We start from the raw sequence: 11,026 nt of genomic DNA, 5'->3' as shown, positions 1-11,026 counted from the left end.
TGTACAGAGTACAGGCCAGCAAATGTTTTTTATTATTTTTCTTTTTTTTTATTTAATCAAAAAGAGATTGTAAAATATTACAGTAAGACACTCCTCTGCTGTCTGTCTATTATGTACAGGCCCCCTCCACACCAGTGGTAAAGTGAGTTGATAACTGAATTAGTAATTTCCTCCACCAGGTGTTGCTACTATGCAGCTGTGTAAGTGACAGGGAGCTGGGTGAAGCATGGCAAGGGTAAAATACAGATCCCTCACTACATTGCATAGGCCTATGATATACAATAACCTTTTACATTTGGCTCTGTGAGTGATAATGGATCAATGTGATAACCAGATAATGTCCTGAACAATATCAAAGTCAAAATCTTGCACATTTGTACCAGTCAAAGTTCACTCTAAGCAATAAACCCTCCATGGAGATGTCATACACACCCTAGAAAAAAATACTTCACTATGTGCAAGCCTTTGCTGGTTAAACAATTATAAAACCTCACTGGATTTTTATTTTAAGTGGGTCTTTAGTTGCTGCCAGAGCAGTGTGTAAAATTTTGTGATAGATTAGTACTTACAAAATGCCTCAAGGCTTACCAGCCGTTCTGGAGGAGTGGAAATGTCTGGAAGAAGAGTATCAACAACTTCAGGTAAGAAATGGACAAAAGTCAGCTGACAGTATCAGACTATTTACATAGAGCAGGTGTATAAATCGTGCTTAACATAGCGTTTGTTTGCTGTTGTGTTACTCACACCACAGGATGAAATGTAGAAGAGTTAAACCTCTGGTAAAACTGCCATATACCTGCTTGGTTTCACGTCAAAAAAATCTTGCTTGTGCTCAAGATTGTAATCTCCGTATTCCAAAGAAAGTTGAAATGCTCCTCATAACCTACATTTTCTTTGGTTATTGAGGTAACTCCATGTTCTTCTCATCCAGGAGACACACAGAAAGTACTTACAGAAACTGGATGAAATTTCCAAACTGCAAAACAGCTGCTCTTCCTCCATTTCCATACAGCGCAAAAGATTAAAGGACGTATCTCGCCAAGTGAAAAAGCAAGTTAACACACACACACATGCACACACAAACCTGCATGGAAACACATACATTTAGAGTACATACAGTCATACACACAAATACTATATGCACACAGATTCACGCGGTAAAAGCAAAGCTTACTGATATGGAACCAAAGATACACACGTCATGTTGTGTCAAACACACAGACCTATCTTGTGCAATTATACTATCCATCAGATGCACCACAGGATCATCAGAAGAAGATGCTAAGACCTTGGATGACATAAAAGAGAAAATAAAGACGCGACCAAATGCTTTCTTTGAAATGGAGGCTTTCCTTCCCAAGAAAAATGGGTGATGACTTCTATTTAATCAAAGGCCTACTACAATATATGTTGATGCTTAAAATACATTAAAACAGGTGTATTTCATGTATTAAAGTTAATTCCACATATAAAGTTAAATAACAAAAATAATATTGTTTCAAATTGCAGGCTGTACCTCAGTCTGGTTCTGGGAAATGTGAATGTCACTCTACTCAGCAAGCAGTCAAAGTAAGCATTTTTCAGCCAGGGTTGTGTGCTTTCACGTGGTGAGATTATTTATCACAGAATTATGATCCAATCATTGATGCTCCAGTAGCCTAAAAAGATCTCTTAGTAAGATCCCCTATTTCCCTAAATCAAACATTTCCTTGGCTAATGATTTTCAGCCTGTGTCATTAGTTTTGAAATGCCTTGCACTGTATATTGAGACCGGAATTCATTACATCCATGTCAGATTTGCCTACAAAGATGAATATGAGAAGTTCAAGCTGTACCTCACAATCTTCCTGCTGCTGTTCTCCTTCATTTGCTATTTCTTTGTGAGCTACAGGTAAGCATCAACATATCGCACATCACAGCTTCATAAACATTACATGTACTGGTGTCTAAATCCAGCGCTTCTTCTTAATGTGTCCCTGACTTTAGATTTCTTGATGCAATCTTCAATTTCCTGCTGGTGTGGTACTATTGTACATTAACTATCAGGGAAAGCATCCTCATTGCCAACGGCTCCAGGTCAGCCCTATATCACCCTTCAAACCATAGACTGTGTATAAAAAGCTTCAAACTTTCCAACCAAACCAAAAATGAGCCATGTTTTTCATAAATAAAACCTACTCTTAGCTCTCTGAACTTACAATATTAAAAGAAACTTCTTCTTTAAGCAAGTCACTAACATACAATGAATATCCAATATCCAATGAAAATATCTAATGAAATGTGTCCTGCATCACAGAATCAAAGGCTGGTGGGTTTCTCATCACTACGTCTCAGCTTTTCTGTCCGGTGTAATGCTGACATGGTGAGCAGAGGAAGATTAAAAAATCATAAGTAACAAATTAAGAAACAATGAAACGCCTTTTGTTACTGTTAGAGAAAGACATATCCATAAAAAATGTTTCTTTGTAATAATAAAATTCCTCTGTTTCACAACCAAGGCCAGATGGGAACCTGTACAAGACATTCAGGAACCAGTTCCTTGCTTACTTCTTGTACCAAAGTAAGGTCAAAATACTTGGGATAAGTACATGGTTGAAACGTTTCTAAATCATACCAAAGCGTGATCAGTTTTTCTTTCATCTGGAACACGCAGGTTTTGTTCAGTGTCTGCAGTGCTATTATCAGAGCGGGTGTCTGTACAGACTGCGAGCTCTGGGAGAAAGACACAACATGGATCTGACCGTGGGTGAGATAGACTGTAACACACCAAGGACATGGAATACAGACGCACTGAGCATTTCATAATTAAAAATATTTAGTAGCACTTTTGAGAACCATGTCTGGGGCTGCTTGTCGTCACTGCTGTAACGACAGATGCATAAGTGGGAGTAAGAAAAAAGCCAAACACTTTAAACTCTTATCTGCTTTCTATTTATAGAGGGATTTCAGTCGTGGATGTGGAAAGGGCTGACGTTTCTTTTGCCCTTCCTCTTTTTTGGTCATGTGAGTATACAGTCTGTGACACAGAAGGATTGAAACTGATCTTGAGAAATTTCCTCTAACTACTCCTTAGTTTGCTTTAAAAATCATGCTTTGTCATGGTTTAGACTGGATGACACAAAAAACGCTGATGTCATTCTAGACGTAATGTTAGTCTGCGTATTTAGGTAAGTGGTGGAGAGTAAGTACAATTAAAGTACAGTCTTGAGGTACTTTTCATTTTATACAACTTCATATTTCTTACTCTATTATATTCATCTGACAGCTAAAGTGACTCTTCAGATTAAGATTTTATATTAACAATGATGATACATTTATATAATACAACACAAGATCAAACCAGTGGTTCCCTGCTCTTTTGTTGTGTGGCTGCTTACAAAAAACAGTGTCCAATTGGGATTACATTTCAGTGGAAGAATATTCCCCAAAATACAGATTTTTGAAGCAGAATTGAGTTTTTTCATCTTTCCTACCCCATTTATCATCTCACGACCCATCAGATTTATCTTGTGACCCTTTGGAGGATGCCCACACCCTAATTCGGGAAGCACTGGACTAAATTCTATACAGAGTAGTAGACATGTTAATACATCAGTATTAACAATCTAATAATGTATTACATAATAATAATATATCAGCTCCAGGGATAATTTTCTGAGAATACTTCTGTACTTTTACTTAAGTGCAATGATTTTTACTTGTGACAGAGCATTTCTATATTGTGGTATTGGTTAAGCAAACTTATCTGGAAAACATCTTAACCTTTAGTGTGTCTTGTGTTCGTGCAGATGCAAACTATATCCATTCACTTTTAACAAAACAAAACCCTTAAGTCTCATGTTTTGTCTTGTAGTTCTGGCAGCTCTTCAATAGCCTCTCTCTCTTCAAAATGGCTCAGCTCCCAGACTGTAAAGAATGGCAGGTCAGTGCTTTCAAGGTCACCAATTTTCATATTGCCACGTTCCTGCTTTTCAAATGTACTGTATCTATTCATCTTCCATCTACACGGCACTAATACCTCATTATTTTCTTACAATGTACAACTAGAGGGCTTACTATTTGTATGGCCAGAACACTGTGTTCACATTTGATCAGATATATTACTGACATTCTACTGTTACATTATAATGTATTTTTGTATCTATTTTCAATAGTTTTTCTCTGTGAAATCTACCTGTATAGAGCTACACTGTATTAAGCTTCCTCACATATTGTTCTCTCTGTTCCACGTGATGCCAGGTCCTGATGTGTGGTCTCTGCTTCCTTATTCTGTTCATGGGAAACTTCTTCACTACTGTCGCCGTGGTCCGCCAGAAGCTGAAGAGCAGGAATCAGAAACTAAAGAATATGTGATATATACTAATAAATGAAAAAAAAACAACATCTCTACAAAATGGTGTCTTACATGTTCCACTGCAAATTAAAACTCATCATCATTATTGCCATCATTAACAATATTTGTCGTGCTATTATCTTATAAAATTATTATAAGTCTAATGGCAATTATTACAAAATATGTACAGTAGATACAGTAATATAAAAATTGTGTTATAATGTGTAATAATCGATCACCACTGAGGGTAGATTATGATCCACAATACCTCCATGTTCTTATATTTATATAATTATGTAATTAGTAAAATTACATAAAAATGAAAAATAAAAAAAATAAACAAAAGCACCCTCCAATAAAGTATATCATCACACCATCCTCTGTGAAGCTGTTTTTAGTATTTCTACATAGTTTGTGCTTGTGCATAGGTGTGTCTGAATCTGTCTGATTCTATCCCTGCCCTTTATTCATTTGTTTCAAGTTTGGTCTCTAAATTCAGAGTTTCCCTGCAGGGATTAAAAAACCACATCCCATTTTATGTCATTATGTTTACTTTAATCAGTTATCTTCTCCCTGTGTTTAGCTAACAATGCAAAGCATTGCAGCCTTAACAGAAGACCGGGTTGTAGCTTGGTTCATTCACTCATGTAATGTATTTAAGTATAATTTTAAATTACTTGTTATTACTTAAGCACATCAATTTTCTGTTATTGTACTACTTCACTACATTACAAAGGAAAATGCTGTATTTCTTACTCCACAACGTTTACCTAAAAGCAATAGAAACTAGTTATTTTGCATATTAAGATTTTATATACAAAATCTGTGATGAGCATTTAAAATAAGACTTGTTGTAGATAAAACTACAACACTGTGCTATAAATGTACCTGCCTTCAAATGTTTAATTTAATACAGGAATATTAGCAATAAAACTTAAACTATGAAATGTCATTCTGCACAATTGCCCCTGTCAGTGGTATATTACTGCATATCACTGCATCATTATTATTGATATATTAACATGTTAGCAGTACTTAAATGTTGTCATTTCAAGGTGGAGCTAATTTTAATGTTACACTAGATAGTTCATTATATAACAATGCTTCATATTTCATAGTGATTAGTTTTAAATTTCAATCTGAAAAGTAACTATAGCTGTTAATTAAATGGAGTGGAGTAAAAAGTACTGTAAAGTGGACATTTCCCTGTGAAATACATTGGACGAGAGGTATAAAGTATAAGCCAGACGCACAAATAGATAGAGTACTTGATTAATCCCAGTGGGAAATTGCAGAAAAACAATCCGCAAACATAATAAGGATTCACAAAGAGGTACATAAGAAGATAGAAATACAAAAACACATAAGTTCTTAACTAGAAATCGAATTAAAACTAAAAAATTGTAAAATACTAATAAAATTGATAGTGCCTGGTAATATTATGTACATGGTTAATGCATGTCCAGTAGATACTGTACAGTATATTGTTATTTATTGATATGGCAAAGTGCTTCATTGGAATTGCATAAGTGAGTATTGGAATATCTACAATGAATATATGTACACACACACACACACACACACACACACACACACACACACATACACACACACACACAGTTAAGATACAAATACTAATAGATAAAGTTCAAAATTGTACTTAGGTACATTATTTTAATAGCTCCACTAAGTTACTCCTGTGTTGCCAAGGGTCAATATACTCCCAAATGATTACCATTACCTTTGATACCTCGAGTACATTTTGGTGTTACTTGTTCTGAACTTTAGTAAGACTGAATGCAAGCCTTTTTCTTATAACAGAGTATTTTTTTAACATGGCTTTACTTTTTCTTTACAACAACCACATGGGTTACTGCACTGTCAAACATATGTGCTTAATTATGTCAACATAAACACCCTTAATATTTGATGAGTCTGCCTCTCAATCTGTCATGGATACACAGTTTGTCCTGCTGCTTGCATTACATAACCATGACCCTTTGCCTGCTGCACCTCAACAGTTATTTGTCATAGTACAAAAACAGATAACTTCTTAACTAGAGATTGAACTAAAACTAAAAAGTAGTAAAATACTCTTAACACAGACAATGATAGTGCCTGGTAATATTATGTACATGGTTAATGCATGTCCAGTAGATACTGTACAGTATATTGTTATTTATTGATATGGCAAAGTGCTTTATCTGAATTGCATAAATGAGTATTGGAATATCTACAATGAATATATGTACACACACACACACACACACACACACACACACACACACACACACACACGCACAGTTAAGATACCAATAATAATAAGTAAAGTTCAAAATTGTTACTTAAGTAGCTGCACCAAGTTACCCCTGAGTTGACAGGGGTCAATATACTTCCAAATGATTACTATTACTTTTGATACTTCAAATACATTTTGGTGTTTCTAGTTCTGAACTTTATAAGTATTTTTATAACATGGCTTTACTTTTTCTTTACAACAACCATAGGGTTTACTGCACTGTGAAACATATGTCCTAGGTTATGTCAACATAAACACCTCTGCCTCTCAATCTGTCATGGATACACAGTTTGTCCTGCTGATTGTATTACATAACCATGAACCTTTGCCTGCTGCACCTCAACAGTTATTTATCGTAGTGGGTTATCTTTGTACACCGGTCCAAATTGAAATAAAATGAAAAAATAAACACGCTTAATTTCTTTGAACCATTTAAAATCACAAACACACCCGTATCTTCTTAAAAAGAATATATCCCTATGCAAGATTTATTTGGTGTTGAAAGTGCAACAGTCCTCTCCCCCCCCGCTGCCAGGACCGAGTTGGTTTGATCCTACATGGCGTAAAGTTTCCTTCCGTGTTGAGCACAGTGTCAGCCTGGCACAAAAGAGTGGAGGCAAAGGTAAGCACAAGACCTAACTCACCTTTTTAAAAGGTTTTACATCACGCTGTAGTCTGTGGCAGTCTGGGGGAATTACACGTCAGCGATGATAGATTAACACCGGAGCTTGAAACCTAAAGTACAGAAGACATGTTCATCTTTTTCTTTGAACCATTAGCTTAAGAGAAATGCTGACTCCACTGTTACGCAAAATGAGGCTAACTTATAGGTCGTTTCTTAGCATGTGTAAAATACATTAGATTTAATTAGCTTTTGTACCTATCAGATATCACCCAACACTGTTTAGTTTCTTAATTAACATGTGTATATGTATTTTTAACAGCACATTGTTTTTATTCAGTGTTGTCACGGTCCAGGGAATAGCCAGGGCCCTAAGTTCATTCCCGCTGGCTATCCTTGTCATTTTCCTCGTTTTATCTAAAGGGGTATTTCTTAACATTAAAACATCTCATTAGCAAAACTAGTTAAACTGGTGTCTACGTTTCATGACGTTGGGCTTCACACACACGCTGTCTGAAACCGGTGCTAGTATCTCGACTGTTGCAAAACTGTTCAAGTTGAGCAGAAAGAGGTGAATTGTGAGGGTGAACTCCAGTGAACTTCGGGTATGTCTGGTTCGTTGATCATTTAAAACCCTAGTGGGACAGCTATTGAAATGTATTTAACTTGGCAACTAATCAAACTCTCACATGATTATGATAAGAGTTAACCAGGCGTTGGCGTGAAGTTGAACCTACAGTGTAATGATACATAGTGTGTCTGTCAACTCTGTGGCTTTACCCACTGTGTCAGAGGTGTTAGGGATAGTGTGAAAACAAGCAGACTGTTATTTTGAACAACTTTTAAATTTGAAGTGAACTTGATCTATCAGGTAAGCTCTTGTTTTCCCTCATGTATTTTCTTTGACAGGGCAAACGTGTGTGAGAAATAAACAAAGAAAAAACAGAATTAGTAATTAAATGTGTAGTTATCACATCAAAGGTTGCCTATGTTGTTAGGTTTGTCTGTAACTTTTAATATCCATGTAAAACACACTGTGAACTGGAGAGAGGAGGCACTTGTGTTTTCTGTTTGGGCTGCTAATTAATCCTGCGGGGAGGTCACCAAGGAAAGTAGGTATGGATACTATATCATAACAGACCGAAGACTGAGAAGTGATGTAGTTTGCGGCCATTACCTTTTTAGCTTCACGTCAGTTGGCAGTTTATTAGGTACATCTAGCTAAAACTAATGTAATATTTATTCTACCCTTACTGATATAAATGGGGTTTTAGCTAGGCGTACCTTACAAACTGGAAAATATAGCATCCATACGGAGCAATCAATAAATTGGCCAGGCAGATATATTGTCTAATGTAAGCTCATTGTGAATATATCTGATCTGTACAGAAATGCCACTTGCATGTTTAGTTTATTTTACAGTTTATTTTATGAAATGTTCCACTTATCACAATTCTTTAAAAAACAAAATCCTTATCACATTAAGTGTTTATGTTTAAAAAAAAAAAAGACTATTGGCTAATGTATTGTTATCAGACTTTTAAAACGCTTAAACATCTATCAGCCTTAAACATCCAGCATTGGTCAGGCGATATATTTGGTTTAGGGCACAATTGGATGCTATTATAAAACTAAACAATTTTGACAGACCAGGTAAACATATTGACAAAGCTACTGTCACGTTAATTTTAGTGTCTGACTTGGTTTGAAATGCTTGTTGTCTGGTGATTATTAATCACCTATCACTGATTATAGAAAATGCTCCAGTAAATAATGTCAGACATTTAGTAAAAGATGGTCACACACATTGCAGTTCACTTTTCTGTGGAAAATATCTAATTGTTCTATTTGTGAATCACCAGCAAGTGTTTGGTACACTGGTACCTCTGTACATATAAGTTGAAGTGGTGGTGATTTAACATATCAGTGAGTCAGCAGTCTAGTGTGTACATGGCTGTGTCATTCAAACTCTTCTCTAGTTGAGTCCACTTCAGATTTAAAAAAAACAAAACAAGTCTCATTGTTTTCACTCCTTGAACCAAACTGAAACTTGAGCGCTCAGAACATGAAGTCCTTTCGTGCTCAGTGTGAAAAGAGCCGCTGTTGTTGGTACACGACAAGATAAACTTCATGGATCGAATGCAGCGGGTTACAATGTTAGAGAATAGACTAGAACCAAATGTCCAATAATGCTTGCATAAAAGCTGCCATTGTATGATATGGCAGGAAGAATACTGCTCACACTCACGTTAGCAGTCATAGTTCTGTGCAGCAGGTTAACCAGTTTTGTTCAGCTGGAATTTTAACCAGAGGCTTAATAGATTTATTATTATTTTAATAAATGCAGATTTTAAATTACAGCTTGCTGTCCTTGCAACTTATCTTAAACACATTCATCACAAGTTGAGAAAAACAAACAATATTCGGTACAAGAAAGGCATTTGATGGCACATATTATCCTAATCTGTGTCGTTTATATAACCATTATAAAGATAATGATTAACTTATAAATAAATCTATTGGAAAGTTTTTTTCTGTATAATAGTGAAAAAATAACATCCCCAGAGTCAAAACTAATGTCTTCAAACTGTTTATTTAGTCTAATCAACGGTCCAAAAACCCAAATGGATTTATTATACAATCATATGAGCTGGAAGTGGCAAATATTTGCTCCACTCGATAAATGGGGGGAAAAAATGATTGACTAGTAGACTGGTCTAAAGCTGTGTTTTATTTTGTCTGCATGTAGTGTCAACTATCACAGACATGGATGCTGAGACCCCCACCCGCACCGAGCCCATGGCGGATGAAGAGGAGTCTCTGTTCAGCAACCTGGACCTCTTCCTTTTCTCCCTGATTGTCGGCCTTGTCATTTATTGGTTCATGTCCCGCAAGAAGCCGGAGCCCATCCCTGAATTCAAGAAGCTCGACACACCGTGAGTATCTGTCATGGTGTACCTGGGTTTAAATTAAAACATAGTTTGGAGGATAAGCAGGTTCCAGTGTAGATCTGACTATATCTAAATATATTAAAATAATGAAGGCTGCTGCGGAATAAAGAAACAAGCTGTGTGTGTGGTCATGTTTTGTCATTTATTCATTTTATCTTGGTGTAGTAAGAGGCTATTTATTTAATCAGAGTCTTCATTAGAGTATATTTACTTGTAGATCAGTATAGGTGATCCAATAATCTGCCTGTGTCTTATTACATGATAAGAAATTAGACAGAAACGAGTACAGTGGGTCGTCAAGTTGTCACTAATGTGCCCTGAGGCAAGTATGTGAGAGTGCACGGCTTAGAGCTTGTAAATGTTCCACTAGAAACAACCTTTGTGTCCTCTCTCCCTGTCCTGTTGTCTCCTTTCATCACTTATCAGTGGAGTAATGGGGGCTTGGCTTGATTTCAATGGACTCTCCATCCATTGGTCACATTTCTAAGTCCCTCCCCAACCACATCACAATTTCTTTGGTCACCAGAGTAAAGCCACGGGCCAGCAGGAGCTGTGTGGCCGAGGTCTTGCTGGTTGTGAGAATGGAGACTGAGTGGGGGCCATTTGTGTGAAAACAGGAGGTCTGCTAGAAAGGGGGAAAGACCCCCGTAGAGCATGATTTGCTTTGGGAGGATTGTGTATCTGTGGAGGGAGGGAATACAGGAAAGGGAATATGGAGCAGCACAAGCTAGTCTCCCCTCCCCTTAAAGGGAGCAGTGATTACCTAACTGTTATGAAGGGGGCGTAGTCTTCCATGTCTTTCCTGTGCTTTTGTTTTTGGC

General features: G+C 36.6%; 1 protein-coding gene across 1 annotated transcript; it reads left to right on the top strand.

Moving 5' to 3' along the window:
- The first annotated feature begins 538 nt into the window (after positions 1-538).
- Positions 539-4,385, top strand: LOC119883531 (ion channel TACAN-like). The gene is made up of 12 exons (XM_038694230.1): positions 539-641; positions 932-1,050; positions 1,253-1,369; positions 1,510-1,569; positions 1,796-1,891; positions 1,987-2,076; positions 2,297-2,362; positions 2,499-2,560; positions 2,654-2,746; positions 2,939-3,003; positions 3,854-3,922; positions 4,240-4,385. Exons 1-12 carry the CDS (start codon positions 573-575, stop codon positions 4,351-4,353), a joined length of 1,020 nt encoding a protein of 339 aa, XP_038550158.1. The 5' UTR covers positions 539-572; the 3' UTR covers positions 4,354-4,385.
- The last annotated feature ends 6,641 nt before the right edge of the window (positions 4,386-11,026 follow it).

The sequence above is a fragment of the Micropterus salmoides genome, unplaced genomic scaffold (assembly GCF_014851395.1).
Source record: "Micropterus salmoides isolate LMB-PRFRI ecotype aquatic unplaced genomic scaffold, ASM1485139v1 Ms_hic_scaffold_3, whole genome shotgun sequence".
Classification (NCBI taxonomy): Eukaryota; Metazoa; Chordata; class Actinopteri; order Centrarchiformes; family Centrarchidae; genus Micropterus; species Micropterus salmoides.
This window is presented reverse-complemented; position numbering and strand designations above follow the sequence as displayed.